Here is a 22,443-nt window from a genome sequence, read left to right on the forward strand (position 1 = left end):
CCCCCATGGAAGCAGAATAGAACAACAGCATGTTGATGCTTGAAATGAAGGTTAACAAGACCCTGACTCACTTTGTAATCATAGCCGGTGCTGAAAAGGATGTTGCTCGCAGTTGGGTGCCATTCGATGAGTCCCACCCTTCGCGAATGACCAAGAAGCTCCTTCTGTGCATCTGTGATGTTTGTTGTGAGTAAGTGGTTAGGAATGTTCCAGACTTTAACCTAAGAGACACAGTAGTGCAGAGACTTTAAGCCGGCTCCGTTAATCAACACCTGCCATTAGCAGCAGCAATCAGGACTAATAAGTCTTAATCAGTAGTTGGGAGTAAAGGAATGTGGGATGGAGAGATGGTTTGCAGGGGGTGGCAGAGGGGCAGGATCAATGCGCACCCAGTGCATATCCAACCCTCACAGTCTAGGAATCCATCCTGTCCCTTGTTTCCACCATGTGGGCCACCAAGGTAACATCAAGTCAAGGGAGATGTTCCATCTGCACAGTGAGAGTTGTGCTTTCCATTGCCCCCGCCCAAAAGGGGGGTGGGCATCTGATCTGTCTCACGTCCTGCATTACCACTTTAGGGTGGAAGCGCCAAACCAGGACCTTAAGAAGTGCCCCACTCAACTGAAGTATTTATTTGCATTTCTCACCCTGCTTCCAAAGAATGGCATTCTGGCCTCGCAACAACCTTATGAACTCAGTCAAGTTAAAACCTGGCTCTAACATCCAAACCTACTGCTCCAACAACAGTACCGCCTTGTTACTTTATCAGCTGTCCCTTGGAACCTTCCTAGCAAATGATGAGGCCTTTAGAACTAGTGTAAACATGTTGCGGCCCGGTCTCCATCATCATCAAAAACACCTTGATGCCTTATGTGCTCCTACCTCTCTCTTGAATTCTGAATCACTAACCAGTGTTAAGCTCACACCAGCGTTTTCAGTGTGGTTACATCCACTCTACAGCAGGCAACCACAACCGGAAACATATTTGCCAGCTTTGGTTTGAGCTAACCATGGTTAGGGGGACACAGGTGGCGCTGTGGGTTAAACCACAGAGCCTAGGACTTGCTGATCAGAAGGTCGGCAGTTCGAATCCCTGCAACGGGGTGAGCTCCCGTTGCTCGGTCCCTGCTCCTGCCAACCTAGTAGTTCAAAAGCACACCAGTGCAAGTAGATAAATAGGTACTGCTCTGGCAGGAAGATAAACGGTGTTTCTGTGTGCTGCTCTGGTTCGCCAGAAGCAGCTTAGTCATGCTGGCCACATGACCCGGAAGCTGTACGCCGGCTCCCTCGGCCAATAAAGCGAGATGAGCGCCGCAACCCCAGAGTCGGCCCTTTACCTTTAACCATGGTTAGAACAGTGCTGACTTAACACTAACTATAGCTATGAAAGGAAAGGGGGTGAGCCTATGGGATAATCTCAATCTTCTAACCATAGTTAGGAAACTGGGCAGCATTCTGTTATATCTTGTTATATCGCTCCAAAGGTTCCCAAAACTTACAGTGGCATCTTCAGAGCACGAGGCTATTACAAAGTCATCGAAAGGGTTCCACTTAATGTCTAAAACATTCCCTTTGTGCCCACAGATGCGAGGGTAATGCGGGTCAAGTTTTCCTGTCTGGAAACAAACGGAAAGATTTAGTTCCCAAACTGCAACGTCTCTGATTAGGCCTGTCAATCGACACAAAGCAAAACAGAACTCTCCAGTGTGTCTTGTCCTTCATGGTTTTATCTTGACCCCTTAATGTATCTGTCTCTTGGAGCCATTTCCTACCCATATTAAACCACCAGTATCAACAGTTGCCATAACTTGATTGTGTTCCCTTTTGCAGGGTTTGGATACAAACTACACAGACTAGGGGCTCCTCAAGATGATGTGTTTATTGAGCAGTCATCCTGAGTCGCTTGCACAAAGTTCTGTGGAAATTAGACTCACCCAGTCTTTATTGACCATTCATTCTGATTTGCTTGTGTGGGGTGTTTATACGTCTTCCTGTGAATCATGTATTCATCCCGCACTTTTCATTGCATTTCTCTGTCACTTTCCTAACTGCAAAAAGTCTGCTGCTTTTTTTTTTTTTAAAGTGGATTCTTGTACTAGGGTGACAGAGTGCACTGATCCACGTTGATTCTGCAATCCTAAATTTCTTCTATGCACTTGAATCCCTCCCACAAAATACTGATAATCTGGAAGCAATCCAGTAGGGAAGGACTGAAAACAAAACACATACAAATTTAGGGTGAAGGAAAACATATTTTAGAGCAGCCAAGCCAGTCTGAGAATGCCCATATGTTTAATACAAACACATATATTTTTCTCTCCTAAGGCAAGCTTTCTGCCAGTTTCCAGCATTTGAAATGGAGCCGTGGATGGTGCCTATTGGCTAGTTTCTGTGACACCACAAATGTCACACACACACACACACCCCAATTCCTGATTTACTTTCACGTTTTTTGAACATTTGAGGTTTGCTTGTTTTTTTTTTTTTTTTGGGTGGTGAAGGATGGACATTTAAATGAATTACCATGTATGTGTGGCTTAGGGGGAAAGACAGACCTGATGTATTAAGGAAGAGGAAAACTGATGACAAATTCAGCATGGAACCAGCTGGAATATATTCTGCAATGGGTAGGTTGCAAAGCTAGACTCCCAATGCAGATTAAGAACCTGCAATAACTGCATCTTACATGTGTTTTCAAATACTACCCAGAAACAGCAAAGGAGAGAGGCTCTTGAACAGGAGTTTCCTTTATCTCAAGCAGTATGAATGTGGTTGTGATGTGCAACCCTGCTTGCAACACACACCGAGGATGGGAAGCATATTTCCATTTGCATTGCAACGTAGATAGGAAATGCAAATTTCCAACCACTGTTGTGGGCTGGGTATACGTTTTTGCTGTGCCTCTGTTGTCTGGACATGAGTCTTAAAATGGCCTCTTAACCTTACAGAGAGCTGAGCTAAAATACATTTTTCTTATTGTATATATTTTCACCACAAGGGGTCTGTAGCAGACAGGTGTTTTGAGGGGCACTGTAAAGGTTAGAGAGGATTATACTAAATATGTAAGTAAGATTCTGTTGTTGCAGATCATGGTCCTTTGGATTATAACATATATCTATTACTTAAAGGAAGCACAGGTGATGTGTGGCTGTTTGGAGGACCTACATAGGCTCCCAGTATGTTTCCGAGCACAATTCAAAGTGTTGGTGCTGACCTTTAAAGCCCTAAACGGCCTCGGTCCAGTATACCTGAAGGAACGTCTCCACCCCCATCATTCTGCCCGGACGCTGAGGTCCAGCGCCGAGGGCCTTCTGGCGGTTCCCTCATTGCGAGAAGCAAAGCTACAGGGAACCAGGCAGAGGGCCTTCTCGGTAGTGGCGCCCGCCCTGTGGAACGCCCTTCCAGCAGATGTCAAAGCGATAAACAACTATCTGACATTCAGAAGACATCTTAAGGCAGCCCTGTTCAGGGAAGTTTTTAACGTGTGATATTTTCTGTATTTTTGGTTTTTATGGAAGCCGCCCAGAGTGGCTGGGGAGGCCCAGCCAGATGGGCGGGGTATAAATAAATTATTATTATTATTATTATTATTATTATTATTATTATTATTATTAAGATAATAATACACTCACTTTCGGCCACACCGCCACTGTTATACAGCCCTCAAAAGGTTTTCCCCAGGGTGAAAAATGGTTAGTAAACCCCGTCTTAAAGGGGCAATAACCAATTAAGAGTGCTTTTGGAGAACATCTAAAGAGCTATTAGAGTTGCATGAAAACGTGAGGAGGGTTTGAAATATGAGCAAGAGAAGAAACACATTAAGGCTAAGAACTTAGGATGTACATATGGAGTGTTATAAGTTAAATTATGCAATGTTAAAGAATAAACATAGAACCCATGGAGAGGGGGATGGGAAGTCAATGGATAAATTAAAAGTATTATTGATGGTAAAGTAGGAACACTTTTGAAAACAAAATACATCTTTTTTTAAAGAGTGCTTTTTGGAATAGGCATTCAGTCCAATCACCCCGTAAATGTGTTGTCCAAAACCAGCCCCAGAATTACAGACATTTACAAAAGGAAGCATTCGTGACTTTATCCTGGACGACGACCTTTTGGATCATCCTGTAGCTCTATCACCACCATCTTTAGCACAAGAATTGGTGGCAAGTGGTTTAAGTCCTCAGTCTGGCCCCCAGCAGAGCCTCAGATCCCAGGGACCCTCGCCTAAAAATATGGCTTTCTCTTATGAAAACCAATACATCTGCAAAGGGCTCACCAGGCAACTCAGGATGAGTGGGAAAGGCAAAAGGGCTCTTTAACCTGCAACAGCAAGCTCTTCCAGAGTCCTGGTGTTTGTATGGGCAGGGAGGAGGTCCCAGACAATTCTTGTGCAACTCAGCAGTGCGTTAGCCACAAGCAAAACGAACCCATGCAGTGCAAAAGGAGTTTATATGGGGTTTGTGTGCATGTGTGTAAACGAGCCCTTTGCCCTAGTTCCCAGTTCATGAGAGAGAGAGTCAGTAGATAGATCCAATACTGTTTGTCTTTTCAATCCCTTTGGTTTTCAACCAGTGTGGCACCCTGGGGTGCCTTGAAGGATGGTCAGGGGTGCCGTGGACAACACTGGCCTCTGTCCCTCTTTCCTTCCCTCCCTCTTCTGATGCCCTCTCACATCTCTGCCTCCTAAAGGCTCACACAGCTGTTTATTGCAGCAGCCCTGGCTACAAGCTCCACAGACGAATGGTGCTTCTGGGGCTGGCCGGGGGGTGCTTCCCAGCCCCCTGTGGGGCAGTGTGAGGAGGCACCTCTCTTTGGGGCAGGGGGGGCAGCTCACAGACCAGGGGCGGCAGCTACGGCTGCCCAGAGGACTCCCAAGGAGAGGGGAGAGGAGGTTGAGGGAACACTTCACAAGGGAGGGTGTTTGAAAAAGGATGAGAAGCTGCCAGCTCTACAGACAAGGGGTGACATAGCTGGGCTCCTGAGCCCCACAGGGTTGCCACAAGAGAGCTGCGGGCTCAAAGAGGTTGAAAACCTCTGCCTTACTCCATTCAAAATATGCTCCTGTTAAAATGAATGGGCCATTTGGGCTTTAGGAGGTTCCATTGCCCACCGAGACGTACAAACACACAAAACCAGCTACACCTGTCAGTAAGGTGCTACTTACCTGATTTACTGGTATTACAATAAAGGCTCCTCCACCGGCACATTCGGTCACAACAGCAACGAAATGCGGGTTCACAGCGCAGAAGTGATTGTCGTGAACGCTGCGGGTGATAGGCACACAGTCGTAGCACTTCTCCTTACTGGCTGCCTTGCCGTAAACATGGCGGAATTTTGAACTCCGGTACTGAGGGGACCATGACATCTGCAATGAACACAGAGAACGGAACCGTGAAGCCACCTGACCATTCGAGATTTCAGATTCAAATGAGGACACTCTTGTACAGTGGTACCTCGGATTACATACACTTCAGGTTACATACGCTTCAGGTTACACACTCCGCTAACCCAGAAATAGTGCTTCAGGTTAAGAACTTTGCTTCAGGATAAGAACAGAAATTGGGCTCAGGCGGCACGGCGGCAGCAGGAGGCGGCCCCATTAGCTAAAGTGGTCTTCAGGTTAAGAACAGTTTCAGGTTAAGAACAGACCTCCGGAACGAATTAAGTACTTAACCCAAGGTACCACTGTATATGTAAGGTAAAAGGTAAAGGGCCCCTGGACGGTTAAGTCTAGTCAAAGGCGACTATGGGGTTGAGGCGCTCATCTTGCTTCAGGCCAAGAGAGCAGGCGTTTGTCCACAGACAGCTTTCCGGGTCATGTGGCCAGCATGACTAAACCGCTTCTGGCGCAACGAGACACTGTGACGGAAACCAGAGCGCACGAAAAAGCCGTTTACCTTGCTGCCATAGCGGTACCTATTTATCTACTTGCACTGGTGTGCTTTCGAACTGCTAGTATGTACCATATTTTTTGCTCTATAAGACTCACTTTTTCCCTCCTAAAAAGTAATGGGAAATGTGTGTGCGTCTTATGGAGCGAATGCAGGCTGCGCAGCTATCCCAGAAGCCAGAACAGCAAGAGGGATCGCTGCTTTTGCTGCGCAGCGATCCCTCTTGTTGTTCTGGCTTCTGAGATTCAGAATATTTTTTTTCTTGTTTTCCTCCTCCAAAAACTAGGTGCGTCTTGTGGTCTGGTGCGTCTTATAGAGCGAAAAATACGGTATATGTATTTATATGCATCCCAGCAAACCCTTGGTGAATTGGGCGCTTCCCCTGCATGCAAAGACAATCTCTGGTGGATTGAACAGATGTGACTAAAGGAAAGTGAGGGGGCAGGTGGGGCTTGTCAACCTGAGAAAGCAGCCCATCTAGGAGAAGGAAAACTCTCATACGAAACCTCCGCTGCCTTGTGGGCTATCAGGGAAAGAAAAGGCTAAGGAGTAAACCATGGGTAGGCAAACTAAGGCCTGGGGGCCGGATCTGGCCCAATCACCTTCTAAATCCAGCCCGCAGATGGTCCGGGAATCAGCATGTTTTTACATGAGTAGAATATGTTCTTTTATTTAAAATGCATCTCTGGGTTATTTGTGGGGCACAGGAATTCGTTTATTTTTCTTTTCAAAATATAATCCGGGCCCCGACAAGGTCTGAAGGACAGTGGACCGGCCCCCCGCTGAAAAAGTTTGCTGACCCCTGGAGTAAACCCTACACAAATCCAGAGTGGAGTCCCTAAGACACTTGGGTGGCGCCTTGTAGGCCTCCTTCTTGCAATTCCTGCAGCTAAGCCAGTGCCAAGCGTAATGCTCTGCTTTCCTTTAGACCACATCAGTGAGGCTGAGAGGTCTTGTCGTCTCGGCAGCCCAGGACCTCCAGACACACTGCCAAGGCTTGCGCCCCAGGGAGGTCACTTCAGTGCCGCTAACACAGTGGTTTGACTTCACTCCATTGTCTCTTGAGACCAAAGGATGCCAGCAATATAATATGTAAACATGGGAATTCCTTGTAGATGACTGAAAAGAGTAAGTCAGGTTGTGTACCCACAGCAATGCCCAAGGAGGAATGACTGCTGGGAGGAGTGCAGAAAGAAGCAATGCCATGGTAGACCTGCAGAAGCAGAGCCGGACACCTACAACTGCCCCACCTGCAACAAAACATGTCTCTCCTATATTGGTTTTTACAGCCATAGCAGGCACTGTAGCTGCCCAGTGGTTTGACTTCCAGTGGTTTGACTCTTCCATTGCCTCCCGAGACAGACGGATGCCTATTCTTACATCAGTTATCACTGCCTGTCTGTCTCACACACTCACATTCTGACACACTGCTGAACATTCTTCCCTGATTACTGTATCCATTTATCCTGTCTACCCTGTTGTTGTGTTGTTGCTTAGTCGTTTAGTCGTGTCCGACTCTTCGTGACCCCATGGACCAGAGCATGCCAGGCACTCCTGTCTTCCACTGCCTCCCGCAGTTTGGTCAAACTCATGCTGGTAGCTTCGACAACACTGTCCAACCATCTCGTCCTCTGTTGTCCCCTTCTCCTTGTGCCCTCCATCTTTTCCAACATCAGGGTCTTTTCCAGGGAGTGTCCTCATGAGGTAGCCAAAGTATTGGAGCCTCAGCTTCAGGATCTGTCCTTCCAGTGAGCACTCAGGGCTGATTTCTTTCAGAATGGATAGGTTTGATCTTCTTGCAGTCCATGGGACTCTCAAGAGTCTCCTCCAGCACCATAATTCAAAAGCATCAATTCTTCAGCAATCAGCCTTCTTTATGGTCCAGTTCTCACTTCCATACATCACTACTGGGAAAACCATAGCTTTAACTATACAGACCTTTGCTGGCAAGGTGAGTTGGCTTTTTAAGCAGTTGTGTTAAACTGAGGTTGCAATCCAATGCATGCTTACTTGAGTGTAAGCCAAACTGAACACAATGGGAATTCTTCCAAAGGACTTTCCCCCAACTTTCATAGGCTAGATTTCCTATCTGTTTATTTATTTTTTTAAATTAAAAATGTTTGATAGAACGTTTATTCCCACAATGGCTCTGGATTTTAAATATTACAGAATAGCTGCAACTCAGATGCACCAGCAACATTTGTTTTCTGGATAGGCAGTTCAAGGGAGGGGGACGCAGAAGGGAAGTTGATGAATACCAGGGCACATGTATGTATTGCATGTCAAAACCGCCCCTCAAAAATTCCCCCTAAAGGAAAGCAGGGAGAAAATAGGGGCAGTGATTAAGGATAGGTACCAGAAAACAGTCTGATTAGCCAACTCTCCCTAGTTAATAAAGACAATTAGAGCACATGTACCAAACTAAATTAGCAGGGCAAAGGGGAGCAGTGATCTGAGGCAGAAAATTTTCCATTTCATAAGTTCATTAGTAACAATGAATTCCAATTACAAATAAAGTATTAGGTCAGCTTGGCAGTTTAGAAGCTTTTAGCTTTGGTTGCTAAAACAAGGAAAACAACCATGCTAAATTAGATCATTCTCCAGGACATCAAATAATTTCCCAATGCAAATTACCCTAAATTTTTCCAATTCTATTTTTTTTAAGAAAACCCACATCACTGTTGAGGAGACAGGCATCCTATTAAACTCTTTCAATAGTGGCCCCCCCACAACCAGCTTCCTTTCGGCTTCACAATCAGAATAAGATAGAAATGCCAGCAGACCTTATTCTCCTATCATTAGTCATTGCAGTGATTTTATTTTTTAAAAAACAAAACTTTAAAAAGCTCAAAACTGCTCTGGGGATTGGAGAAGAGGCTTCTCGATGACATCATGGGTGCCTGCCAATCAGAGCTTCTGCAGTCAGTTTGCAGAATTGTGGTTCCCGCCCATCTCCCTTCAGGACTTGACCTTGAACAGAAAAGTTCCTTTTGCGCTGAATGCAGCAAGGGCACTTCCAAACTAACACCACTACTTGGGGGGGAAATGTTATGAGTATCTCCACCTTCAGTCTGTTTCGTTTTGAGTTTCTGATGAGTCAGATTGAAGGTGGGAAACTACATGGTTCAGGTAGCTGGCCTGATCCAGAAGCGCAATTCTTAAATTTTTATGCCAATAATAATAATAATAATAATTTTATTATTTATACCCACCCACCTGGCTGGGTTTCCCTAGTTTCATGCTTAGCTCATTTAGGAACAGTTTCATTTAGGAACAGTATCAAGGGAAGTAATAGTGCCACTGTATTCTGCTCTGGTCAGACCTCACCTGGAGTACTGTGTCCAGTTCTGGGCACCACAGTTCAAGGACACTGACAAACTGAACGTGTCCAGAGGAGGGCAACCAAAATGGTCAAAGGCCTGGAAACGATGCCTTATGAGGAACGGCTAAGGGAGCTGGGCATGTTTAGCCTGGAGAAGAGGAGGTTAAGGGGGTGATATGATAGCCATGTTCAAATATATAAAAGGATGTCACATAGAGGAGGGAGAAAGGTTGTTTTCTGCTGCTCCAGAGAAGCGGACACGGAGCAACGGTTCCAAACTACAAGAAAGAAGATTCCACCTAAACATTAGGAGGAACTTCCTGACAGTAAGAGCTGTTTGACAGTGGAATTTGCTGCCAAGGAGTGTGGTGGAGTCTCCTTCTTTGGAGGTCTTTAAGCAGAGGCTTGACAACCATATGTCAGGAGTGCTCTGATGGTGTTTCCTGCTTGGCAGGGGGTTGGACTCGATGGCCCTTGTGGTCTCTTCCAACTCTATGATTCTATGAATGCTGCTACAATGGGAGGCTGCTGCTGTCGACTGCGTTCTTCGTCACTCCCCACCCCCCTCAAATAATGCAAACATTAAAAGAGAGTAGAAAAAACCAAAATACAGCCATGAACTACCAAGCCATATGCAGCCCACCAGTCACATATTATGGCCTGCCAGGTGTGTGTGACAACTCCTTCCCGCTTTCATTCTAAACAGCAGGTTTATCAGGCTCCTGGTGAGCCACCATACATTCACAGCAAGCTATGAAGATTTGCCCCAACATTAAACCTTGAAACAACAACATTACTGGCACATAAAATAACCCAGGAAAGAACTGCATTTAATGCTAACCCAACGGCCCCCAAAGCCTGGCAAAGCAGGAAGCTTTTACTAGAATTCTCAAAGACCCAACAGAATGGACTCGTCGACAGTCCCATCCCCATTCCAGGAGGAAATTTTGGAAGAAGGTGCCATGACCAAAAAGTCCCTGCTCCTTGCAGTCTCTCACTTTACCACTCTTAGTGAGTTTTCTGGAGCAGAGGACTCACTTGAAGAACTGAGCATATGGAGCTGTTAAGAAGGTTTTATGGCAGTTTTTCTCAACCTCGAGTCCCTAGCTGTTGTTGGACTACAACTCCCATCATCCCTGTCCGCTGGTCCTGCTAGTGGGGAGCAGGAAGAGGATGCTAGCGAGGGGTGTAGCCATGACTGGGACCCACCGGGGCAAGCCGGGTATGGGAAAGGTGAGGTTGGGGTTGTGGGAAGTATTAATGGGGTGACAGAGGTCGGCAAGGAGGTGGGGGTCAGTGTGCAAGGGCCAGAGGAACAGGACCCTTCATCACAGCCAGAGGACCCCCCATCTCCACAAACAAGGTGGGCCCTGAAGCACAGGAGCGGCGAGAGGTACGCTCTGGGAGCCTGAGACAGGCAAGGACACACAGCCCAGCTCACTAGCTGGCGAGGAGGGGCTCATTAGCCATAATAATAATAATAATAATAATAATAATAATAATAATAATAATAAATTATTTATACCCCACCCATCTGGTTGGGTTTCCCCAGCCACTATGGGCAGCTTCCAACTGAATATTAAAAACAATACAGCATCAGACATTAAAAACTTCCCTAAACAGGGCCGCCTTCAGTTGTCTTTTAAAAGTTGTTTATTGCCTTGACATCTGCTGGGAGGGCGTGCCACAGGGCAGGCGCCACCACCGAGAAGTCCCTCTGCCTGGTTCCCTGTAACCTCACTTCTCGCAATGAGGGAACCGCCAGAAGGCCCTCGGCGCTGGACCTCAGTGTCTAGGCTCGATGATGGGGGAGGAGACGCTCCTTCAGATATACTGGACCGAGGCCGTTTAGGGCTTTAAATGTCAGCACCAACACTTTGAATTGTGCTCGGAAACGTACTGGGAGCCAAAGTAGGTCTTTCAGGACCGGTGTTATATGGTCTCGGCGGCCGCTCCCAGTCACCAGTCTAGCTGCCACATTCTGGATTAGTTGTAGTTTCCGGGTCACCTTCAAAGGTAGCCCCACGTAGAGTGCATTGCAGTAGTCCAAGCGGGAGATAACTAGAGCATGCACCACTCTGGCAAGACAGTCTGCGGGCAGGGAGGGTCTCATCCTGCGTACCAGATGGAGCTGGGAGGAGGGATGTGGTTTCTCAAGTAGATTAGGCTCAACACAGGTGAGGGTCACAGGCTTCGCCAAGCCCAGGTGCTACCATCAAAACTCAAGGGAGAAAAGGGGAGCAGAGCTGAGGTGGTCTGTCTGCTCAACTGCCTGTGTTGATGGACTTTGGCTTGGATGCTCCAAGATCTCTGCTGGGACTGTGCTTTGGGTTTGACTCTGGACTGTGTTTCTTGACTGTTGCACTTTGGCCCAAGGGACTTGCCCATACGTGGCTGTGCTTTAGTTCTTGCCTGGAGGGTCATATTTTGCTCCCAAGCCTAAGGTGACTCTACTTCAGGCATAGGCAAACTCGGCCCTCCAGATGTTTTGGGACTACAACTCCCATCATCCCTGACCACTGGTCCTGTTAGCTAGGAATGATGGGAGTTGTAGTCCCAAAACACCTGGAGGGCTGGGTTTGCCTATGCCTGCTCTACTTCTACGTACTATCAATTTAAGCTTCTCCTTTGCACGGTCAGTAGTTTGGGCCTGTCTTTAAGACACCTTTGTTTATCTTGGCCTTCAGATGACAATTGTTGCCATGAGCCTTCTATTCCTTTCCTGCAAGAATGGCAATTTGACTGCTTTTAGTTCAAACTTAATTTAGATTTGTTTTCAGTTGTATCTGTTTTCTATTGCATGCTGCCTTGGACTCCTTCAGGGGAAAGGAGAAGGGAGAAGTCAGAATAAGAAGCAATTTACCGTGGTAATTCCCAAAACAGTTTTTACTGGATGGCCATCTGTCATAAAATGTCTCCACCCCCATCGTTCAGCCCAGACACTGAGGTCCAGCTCCGAGGGCCTTCTGGCAATTCCCTCACTGCAAGAAGTGAAGCTACAGGGAACCAAGCAGAGGGCCTTCTCGGTGGTGGTGCCCGCCCTGTGGAACGCCCTCTCATCAGATGTCAAGGAAATAAACCACTATCTGACTTTTAGAAGATGTCTGAAGGCAGCCCTGTTTAGGGAAGTTTTTAATGTTTGGTGTTTTATCGTGTTTTTAATATTCTGTTGGAGGCCACCCAGAGTGGCTGGAGAAACCCAGTCACATGGGTGGGGTATAAACAAACAAACAAATTGTTGTTATTGTTATTATTATTATGTATTATGCTTTAGTTGAGATTCCTGCATTGCAGGGGGTTGGACTAGGTGACCCTCAGGATCCCTTCCAACTCTAGAATTCTATGATTCTAGGGTTTTTTAAAGGCCAGCATCTTGAACTGTGTTTGAAAACTGACAGGCAACCAGTTAAGATCTTACGATACAGGTATCATATGCTCTATGCAGCTGACTCAGCCAACTTTGTCAGGCAGCTGCACTTCTGGACCAACTGAGCAGTTCAAGTAAGGCAGCCTTGAAAGGCAGCCACACACAGAGTGCATTGCAAAAAAAAATCGAACCAGGAAGCTAGCAGAGAATGTAAGGCAGCTGCCAGGTCCTTCCGAGGGCAAAGCAGAAATGCATACCATGATGCTTAAAAAGATCAAAAAAATCAAAAGCATATTGTGACTTGAAGAGGTCAAGTACTTTGCCAAGCAGAGCCGGAGGCTAAGCTCAAACATCTCTCTTAATCCCGCTGAACGCAGTGTGACTGTGAATAGGTGATCCTTTACACAGCAAAAAGGAATTTAACCATCAGATTTCCTGGCACTAGATGGAGAAGAGATGGTTATCTCTCCTTCAGAAAGTAGGAGGCTGTTTGCCCCTAAGCGCTGTAGACATGTTTTTGCCGAATTATCTGCATATATGTTTGTTTATATCAGTGTAGTCTAGAAGCCCATTAAACGGGAGGAGGTGTTGCTACATCGCTGCACGTTGGGAAAGTTTCCAGGCATCGGCAATATGTCACAAATAACTAGGAGGAGGGATGTGTGGGTAAGCCGGCTAGTGTTTGTTGGTTGTTGTTGTTTCGCGGGCTAGGAACTTTTGTAGACTTATTTGCACAGCTGTATGAGAAAGAGGGGAAGAAAAGAGAAAAAGGGGAGGAATGTATATGAAAACACAGCAGGAGGGAAAACTGCTCGTCTCTCTCTCTCCCTCTCCCTCTCTCTCTCTCTCTCTCTCTCTCCCCCCCTCCCTCTATCTTACCAAGGTATTTTTGTTTGTTTGCTGCTGTTCCTAAAAGCACTCACTTTCTCTGTTAATTGCACCAGCCCCTTCCACTATCTCATTGCTGATTTACAGGACGAATATTCCTCCCAGAAGAATGCCATGATTCTGCAGTTCCCTACTCCAAATTATAAGGGACACAGGTGGTGCTGTGGGTTAAACCACAGACCCTAGGACTTGCCGATCAGAAGGTTGGTGGTTCAAATCCCCGCAACAGGGTGAGCTCCCGTTGCTCGGTCCCTGCTCCTGCCAACCTAGCAGTTCGAAAGCACCTCAAAGTGCAAGTAGATAAATAGGTACCGCTCTGGAGGGAAGGTAAACGGTGTTTCCGTGCGCTGCTCTGGTTCGCCAGAAGCAGCTTAGTCATGCTGGCCACATGACCCGGAAGCTGTACGCCGGCTCCCTTGGCCAATAAAGCGAGATGAACACCGCAACCCTAGAGTCGGTCACAACTGGACCTAATGGTCAGGCGTACCTTTACCTTTACTCCAAAATATGGCATTGATCATGCCCTGAAGGCTTAAGTGTCTCCATCTTTTACCATCCTAGCCTTAAAGAGCTGCTGGCTCTCTAACCACCTCCCTTCTTCCTTCCAGCGTCATGTGGCACACAGATCCTGGGAACGTGGCAGGTGGTACCACATGTCCGAATGTCCCATCACATCAAGAGATCCCTGCCTATGGAAAACTAGCATCTCAGGGAAGAGGTCTGCTCCCTGAAGAGCTAGTTTTCTGTAGGCAAAAAGGAAGGAAAACCAAATCAAAACACCGCAAGATTACAGAACTATGGCCCCTTTCTTAAAACAACCAACCAGAAAATGGATATAACGGGTTAAACAGAAGTAAAGTTAAGATCTGGTTACACTACTTTGTACGTTTGGTAGCCTTTTTGCCCATTTTAGTCACTGGTGTTCTAAGCATGTGAAAATATTTTTGAATGATAACATTTCAGCTCATTATTTCTCTCTTTTTTCACCTTGGAAAGCAGATCCACAGCATGCTATTTATTTTGCACAGGCAAGTGAAATTTGAGACAAGTACATTGTAGATTAGTCTTCAAAATTGCCAAGAGGTTATGCTAAGGTTGCCTTTCCATTCCTTTCTTCAGCGCTCTCCCTTTACTGGCTCCCTCACACTTAAAAAATACAAGCCGTAAGCTCCTCAGGGCAGAGACCTGTCTTTCTGGCTTGTGTTGCACCAGGCCTGTACAACGTGTGATCCCTCAAGCCAAACAACACTCCACAACCAGAGCAATAAACTTCCTGGGTTTGCTTTTGCTGTGTACCTTAGAGGGCAAGTTATCAGGCTATTGGCAAGTCACAATACATAGCTAAGAGGGTTGGCAGTGAGAGTCAGGAACTGTCTGGCTTGCCCAAGTGCTTTTTAAACCAAATGATGTGCAGAATTCACCATCCGGCCGCAGCTCCTCGTAGCATGGGGAATAAACAATATCACCTGCTAATGACCGCAGATCAAGTTGTTCCTCAAGGCACAAGAGCAGGCCGGGCAAGATTTTTTCCAGCCATATATTGTGAGCTGACAGCTTGCCCTGATCTTTCAGCCTCAGGCGGGAAGCAAAACCAGGAAGCTTGAACATTGCGCCAGAGGGCTTCCTATATGACTGGTGGACCACAAATTGTGCAATTACATTGTACGGCGCTAAATGCATAAACAATGAAAACATTTTTCCCCTTAAACCACTTACCTTTCATTTATTTGCAATCTGTTTCCAACAAATTAAGCGTTTTGAGGAGATCCAGCAAGTTACTGTTCTGTCGCTTACGTGAAAATAAATTTTAAAAAAGGCTGACAGATTTTTGTTTGTTTCTGTTAATGACAAGAAAACGAAGGAAAAGAACCAGGAAAAGAGGTAAGTTCAGCAACCCATGCTGACTAGCACACGTCTGCCCTCAGCCTGCGCCGTCAGGTGTGTGTATGGAGGAAACAAAACAATGAAATTGGAACCTGAAACCTTGTCCGGTTGGGCGTGGCCACAGTTGCCTCCCTGCCAGTCAGGTGAATCAGCTCTGTGTACAGTCTCTGCATGTTTACCTGTGACCTCAGGGTATCAGTTACCTATGCTCAGTCTGTTTGGTTAACCTGCTTGAGGGCACCCGCCGAAGCTTAAGTATAATGCTCCAGGGCTTCCACTAACACAGATTTCTCCTCAAGACAGAGGCACACATTGGCCTAACCAGTTTCCTGAATATCGCAGGCTCCAATTTTCTTTATTTTCTCTTCCGTTTTTATTTCCCTTTTCCGATACTGCCAAAGGCAGAAGCAGAATTTAAGCAAGATATACTCCCTTAATGCAGGAGTGGGGAACTTTATTTCACCCTGGGGGCCATATTCTCTTATAAATAGCCAAGCCAAGGGTTGGCAGGTCTTGACTACTAGCACAACACTAGAAAGAAGAAGGTGTCCCAACTAAAGAAGATTGTCAAGTTCCATTAATGGAATATGCTGAAATGGCAAAACTGACAATGAAATTAAGAAGCAGAGATGACAGTGAATTTAAGGAAGAATGGAAGATGTTTATTGCATATATAAAGAAGCATTATGCACAGGTTAATACATTAGCAGGGTTTTAAAAGTACTTGTAATTTTACAATGAATGGATTTAAATATGTTATAATTTTAATAATTTTAATAATGGGCATGCATGACAAATAATGGAACCTGGGAAGGGACTAGAGGGAATTCAATTTGTTTTGTTTTTGTTTTTTGGAAAACCAATAAAATATTATTAAAAAACAACAACAAACAAACAGTTGACCCTTATTTTCCAATAGCCCTCTAGCTCTGTGAAGGGGTTAGGAGTCTCTGAACAACTCTCGGCACCCTTAACAAACCACAACTCCCAGGATTCTTTGCGGGAAGCCATGACTCAAGTGGTAAGATCCTGCGGTGCAGATAAGGCCTTGCTTCCAAGGGGGTGGGAAGCATGTCAACATTGTTGTGATGTCCATGCACTGTCTAACCTGCTGCCACAGCCATGGCTCCTTTTTTCCTCATGAATATTATAAATTTCCAGAAGGATCAGATGTCGTTGCCCTTACACCGAGTCAAACCATTGATCCATGTAGCTCCGTGTTGCGTACACCAGCCTCTCCCCAATTTGGTGCCCCCAATTTGGTGCCCAATTTGGTGTCTTCAACTCCCATCAGCACTAGCCAGCATGGCCGACCATTAGAGATGATGAGAGTTGGAGAGGGCAGCAGATTTCTTGTAGTTTGGATCCACTGTTCCGTGTCCGCTTCTCTGGAGCAGCAGAAAACAACCTTTCTCCCTCCTCTATGTGACATCCTTTTATATATTTGAACATGCCTATCATATCACCCCTTAACCTCCTCTTCTCCAGGCTAAACATGCCCAGCTCCCTTAGCCGTTCCTCATAAGGCATCGTTTCCAGGCCTTTGACCATTTTGGTTGCCCACGTTCCAGTTTGTCAGTGTCCTTCTTGAACTGTGGTGCCCAGAACTGAACACAGTACTCCAGGTGAGGTCTGACCAGAGCAGAATACAGTGGCACTTCAGCCATATAGTGGAGTCTATAACCTGAAGCATCTGTAACCTGAAGCATCTGTAACCCGAGGTACCACTGTGTGTTCAAGCCATCCTGCTCAGGTGAGCAACCTGGCCGCTGAAGTTTCCGAACCATCTTCAGAGGCACCCCTACCTATAACGTATTGCAGAAATCTAACCTTGAGGTTCGATTGCCATTAGACTCTTCTCACAGACAGACACAGATCTTCCTTTTACTAACCTAGGATGATGCAAGCCTCTGCTGGCAGAAAGATGCTGACTTTGTAGTCAGTGCGGATTTGCTGAACAGGACGTTTTATACACGGTCAGCAAGCCGGCCCTCTCCTTTCTGGAGAGGGCTAGGCAGCTGTCCTTCCCTAACACACAGGGAGTTTCGCCGAACCGCCATCCAGCCCAGACACTGTACTTATTCTCAGTTACTTCCCAACAGGGCTTCCTCTTCCCTGTGTCTTGCCTTCATTTGGCAGGGCATATGAACTGTCACTGCATGATGTATGAGAAATATATATAAGCTGTCAGAAAATTCATCTGACACCCAAATACAGCCGATTTTGTGGTTTAACCATAGAATTGTAGAGTTGGAAGGGACCCCTGAGGATCATCTGGTCCAATGCAGGAATATGCAGCTCTCCCATACGGGGATCGAACCTGCAACCTTGGCATGATCAGCACCACATGAGCTTATCCCACTGAGCTATCCAGGCTATCTGTATCAATCCTCATCTTGTCCTTTTAACTGCTTCCTACCATGCAGGAAACACCAATAAATGAATCATCTTTGTGTCTTCTTGGGTACAAATTTGCGGGGGGTGGGGTGGGGGGGACGACAGTTCCCCTATGACAATGCCGGCTGTTGCAACCACTGCTCTAGAGGAAATGCATGGAAAGAATTGCATGATTCACCATTACTTAACAGAGACTGATTCCACTAGCTGACAAACGCCCCCTGCTGGTCAATATCACTGTGTACAAAAATAATCCCCTTCAAAATGTAATATTTTACAAGTTTCTGCACCCTGAGGAGAGCTTTCCAAAGGTCAGGATTTGCTTATTTGTTTGATTCCTTAAAGTGGCTCCTATAACCAAGCCATTATGTGCAAAGGCAGAACAGGCAATAAGCACAGATGGACCGACAAACGGTGCCTGCAGTACAAAGCATTATTGGAAGCAACACAAAGACTGTACCCCTAGAGCTCCAAAATGTCTAACTCTACCCTTACTTTATCTTCCCAAAGTCAAGCTGTCTCTTGCAATGCTTCCTGCCAAAGGAGGTTAGCCCCGGTGTCTTGTAAGAGATGATGAGTCCAGGACAGTGTTTCCTGTTCTCGGACTACTGTTCCCATCATCCCTGACCACTGGTTCTGCTAGCTAGGGATGATGGGAGTCATAGTCCAAAAACAACTGGTGACCCATGCTATAAAATACCCAGAGAATGGAGACTGTTCTGCATGACAGAATAGCATGGTCGTTATCACAATTTGTGTTTTTGTATCTGTGCGGGAAGCAACTGGAAATAAGTACAAATTTCCTAAACCTGTTATAGGCTGAAAAAAACATATTATGGGCTTTGCTTCACCTAGGTCGAGCTAGGATTATAATACTTCAGAATTTTTGGGAGTTTTATCCCCTTTCTTTGAATTTGGTCATTTAAGGTTTATGATTTCTCTATTTCCTTCTGAGGAAACTGAATAGTTCAGTGAAATGAGGTTTGTAGCCGGCATCCCATTAAGGCTTTGTTCAATTCTAGGTTTTTCTATTTTTTTTCCTTAAACTTTTTGATTTTTATTATTTAGTTTATTTCTATAAGATAATATTTCTAGTCAATTACTTCTCATTTCATTTATTCAGTAGCGTTTGTCTGAACATTGAGGTTCAGCTGAACTATTGGGGGCAGTAGTCAAAGATAAAGTTATCCTCCTCTATGAATGTGTCTAATGCACTTTTAAACTATCCAAGCCAGTGACCATCACTGCGAGTTGTGAGAGCAGATTCCATAAATCAATTCTGCGTTGTATGAAGAAGCCCTTTCTTTGGTCTGGCTGGAATCCGCTGCCAATCAGCTTCATGAAGTCCTCATATTATATGGCAGAGGGAATAAATTTCATCTCTATCCACGGTCTCCCCTGGGAGGTTGTGAACTCTCCTTCCTTGGAGGTTTTTAAGCACAGGTTGGGTGGCCATCCGTCATGGATGCTTTAGCTGAGATTCCTGCATTGCAGGGGGTAGGACTAGATGACCCTTGGGTCCCTTCCAACTCTACAATCTACGATTCACCACAGCGCTTGCAACTCTATCAACCTCTACAAGGCCATCAGCTAATATCAGCTAAAACATACTTGGCATGCACCATGAGAACAAACTTTTAGGAAGCAGCATTTTCTCACAAACTGAGATGAACGAACCCTAGTTAAAGAACAAAAAGTAACACATTATAAAACTATGAAGCAGTTTTGCTAAAAGAACAGCAGACACTTCAAACAAACAAACAAACTTCACACCACAAAAAAATCTAATTTTGAAACGCAGGGAGCAGTGCCCACCGACGACAACAAATCTGAGACCAGCTATTTTATTTATTCTGTTGTTGTGTATAATTGTTTCTATCATACCCATTGTGTTAATATTGCTCTCACAGGTTTTGCTTTAGTAAAAAGATAAGTAAGAGAACAAGAGACCAACTCCTTGTGATCACAGAACTTGTAACCACAGAGGTACAACAAGCCAGTCATTTCAAGGGTTAACTTTTAAGCCTCTGGACACAGTGACCAAGAGATCTTGGGAATCTATGCAGAGCAGCTCCTGGCAAGAGGGGCTGAGAACCCAGCTTTCCTCATCCCAGCATTCTGGATCTTCAACAGAAAATAAATAATAATAAAACTTCAGAGAAGGTCGGTCAAGGAAAGTAATAGAACCACTCTACTCTGCCTTGGTCAGACCACACCTGGAATGCTATGTCCAGTTCTGAGTGCCACCAGTTAAAAAGAATATTGGCAAGCTGGAATGTGTGCAGAGGAAGACAACCAACATGATCAAGAGTCTGGAAACCAAGCCTTATGAGGAACAGTTGGAGGAGTTGGGTATGTTTAGCCTGGGAAAAAGGAGACTGAGAGGAGATATGATAGCCATCTTCAAATATCTAAACAGGTGTCACTTGGAGGATGCAGCAAGCTTGTTTTCTCCTGCTCTGGAAGGTAGGACTTAAACCAAAGGCTTCAAGTTACAAGAAAAGAGATTCTGAGTAAACATCAGGAAGAACTTTCTGACAGTGAGAGCTGTTTTGACAGTTGAACAGACTCCTTCAGAAGGTCATGGACTCTCCTTCCTGGGAGGTTTTTCAAGCAGAGGTTGGATGGCCATCTGTCAGGGATGCTTCTGCTGAGATTCCTGCATTGTATGGGGGTTGGTTGCGGGTGGCGCTGTGGGTTAAACCACAGAGCCTAGGACTTGCCGATCAGAAGGTCGGCAGTTCGAATCCCCGTGACGGGGTGAGCTCCCGTTGCTCGGTCCCTGCTCCTGCCAACTTAGCAGTTCAAAAGCACGTCAAAGTGCAAGTAGATAAATAGGTACCACTCTGGCGGGAAGGTAAATGGTGTTTCCATGCGCTGCTCTGGTTCGCCAGAAGCGGCTTGGTCTTGCTGGCCACAGGGCCCGGAAGCTGTACGCCAGCTCCCTTGGCCAGTAAAGCGAGATGAGCGCCGCAACCCCAGAGTCATACACGACTGGACCTAATGGTCAGGGGTCCCTTTACCTTTACCTTTAGGGGTTGGACTAGATGACCCTTGGGGTCCCTTCCGACTCTACCATTCTCTGATTTTAAAAAACCAAAACAATGATGTCACTCCCCTCCCTTAGATTGGTTACTTGAGGACCAGTGGGACATAAGATACCTTCATGTACGTTAAGATGGTATCGGAGTAGAATTGAATACAACTCTTTGCCATTATACGCATGTACCGAGCCTGAAGCATTGGCTTAGCATCCCACATTTCGGCATAAACATGACACTAGCAGCTTGGTACCGCAGACTCCTGCTGCTTTACTCCTTTAGAGGCTGCATTACCTAACAAATTGCCAGACACCTGCCATCTGCTCCTTCTATTCACATCATGACACACTACACTGGAGGCTGGGCCTCAAGGAAGGATCCTACTGTGTGAAAAGAGGAGCGGCAAGGCAGGCTGCTAGAGGACATCTCCTTCTGCCACAAATTAAAAAAATATATATATCAAAAAATCACCTCTGAGGTACTGCTTTCAAACTTCAAAACACAAACAATTAAACCAAAGCCCAACTGACCAATGCATGCTGTGTGACTATTGTTTCTAAGCAGTTAAGACGTGAACTCTTATCCTAAGCATGGAGTGTATTAGGGGAGGGGTAGTAGGGATGCAGGTGGCGCTGTGGGTTAAACCACAGAGCCTAGGGCTTGCAGATCAGAAGGTCGGTGGTTCGAATCCCCGTGACGGGGTGAGCTCCCGTTGCTCGGTCCCTGCTCCTGCCAACCTAGCAGCTCGAAAGCACGTCAAGGAAAAGCGATCATAGCTCTGTGCTCCAAAAAGATAACTTGCAGAGCTTTTCTTGGGAACTTTTGGGTAGACAAAAATCTAGTGTTCGAAAACCAGAGAGATTGTAAAACAATGTTAAAAGAAGATGGAGATTAGGGAAAATCAGGCAAACCTCATATCCCCACCGACCACATTCCAACTGCAAAACTGTTTCAATTGTGAGCCAAATCTACTGTATCGTAGCTATCAGAAAGGACACAAGGCTTCAGAGTGCTGTTGCAATTTCTAACTATCCCGTCTCAGTGGCCGGGATCTATGTTTTCTCAACAGGCTGGAAAACTGAAGGAAAGCGGTTCTGAACAATCAATCCCTTAACAGCTAAGGATTAATCTAAGCTCATCTGACGCCTTGTGGCTGGTTGTCAAATACTTAAGTTGGCAGAGCCAGAAACTGAAGCGGTTGGAGCTACAGATGTGATTCTAGGTTACATTTGCCCTATACATTTAAAACAGTGTTTCCCAACCTAGGGTCTCCAGCTATTTTTGGGAGGACTACAATTCCCATCACCCTTGACCACTGGTCTGGTTACTAGGGGTGATGGGAGTTGTAGTCCAACAACAACAACAACTGGAAAGCCAAACCTGGGAAACCCCGACTTACACAGTATCACACCACTTTGAACTGTCATGGCTTCCTCCAAGGAATCCTGGGGACTGTAGTTCATGAAGGGTGTTGTGAGCTATAATTCCCCTCACAAGAGCTACAATTCCAAAAGTTCCCTGGGAAGAGATTGTTAAAGTGCTCTGGGAACTGTAGCTCCCTGAGGGGAATAGGGACTTCCTGACAACTCTCAGGAGCAAACTGCAGTTCCCAGAATTCTTTGAGGAAAGCTATGACAGGTATTAGTGTAT

At 45.8% G+C, this 22,443-nt stretch overlaps 1 protein-coding gene across 3 annotated transcripts in view; it reads right to left on the reverse strand.

The window, feature by feature from the left end:
• Window positions 1–22,443, reverse strand: part of CORO2A (coronin 2A) — a 59,372-nt gene that overhangs the window by 14,601 nt on the left and 22,328 nt on the right. For 2 of the 3 annotated variants that reach the window (XM_081845192.1, XM_081845191.1), the window contains exons 2-4: window positions 5,168–5,368; window positions 1,500–1,616; window positions 72–221 (exon numbers count right to left, since the gene is read on the reverse strand). In XM_081845192.1, coding sequence (XP_081701318.1) covers window positions 72–221; window positions 1,500–1,616; window positions 5,168–5,368 — 468 coding nt within the window. Of the gene's footprint in view, window positions 1–71; window positions 222–1,499; window positions 1,617–5,167; window positions 5,369–15,187; window positions 15,414–22,443 lie in introns of those variants that run through there. The other variant, XM_081845193.1, reaches the window with a different exon arrangement.

The sequence above is a fragment of the Podarcis erhardii genome, assembly GCF_964252035.2.
Source record: "Podarcis erhardii genome assembly, chromosome: 17".
Classification (NCBI taxonomy): Eukaryota; Metazoa; Chordata; class Lepidosauria; order Squamata; family Lacertidae; genus Podarcis; species Podarcis erhardii.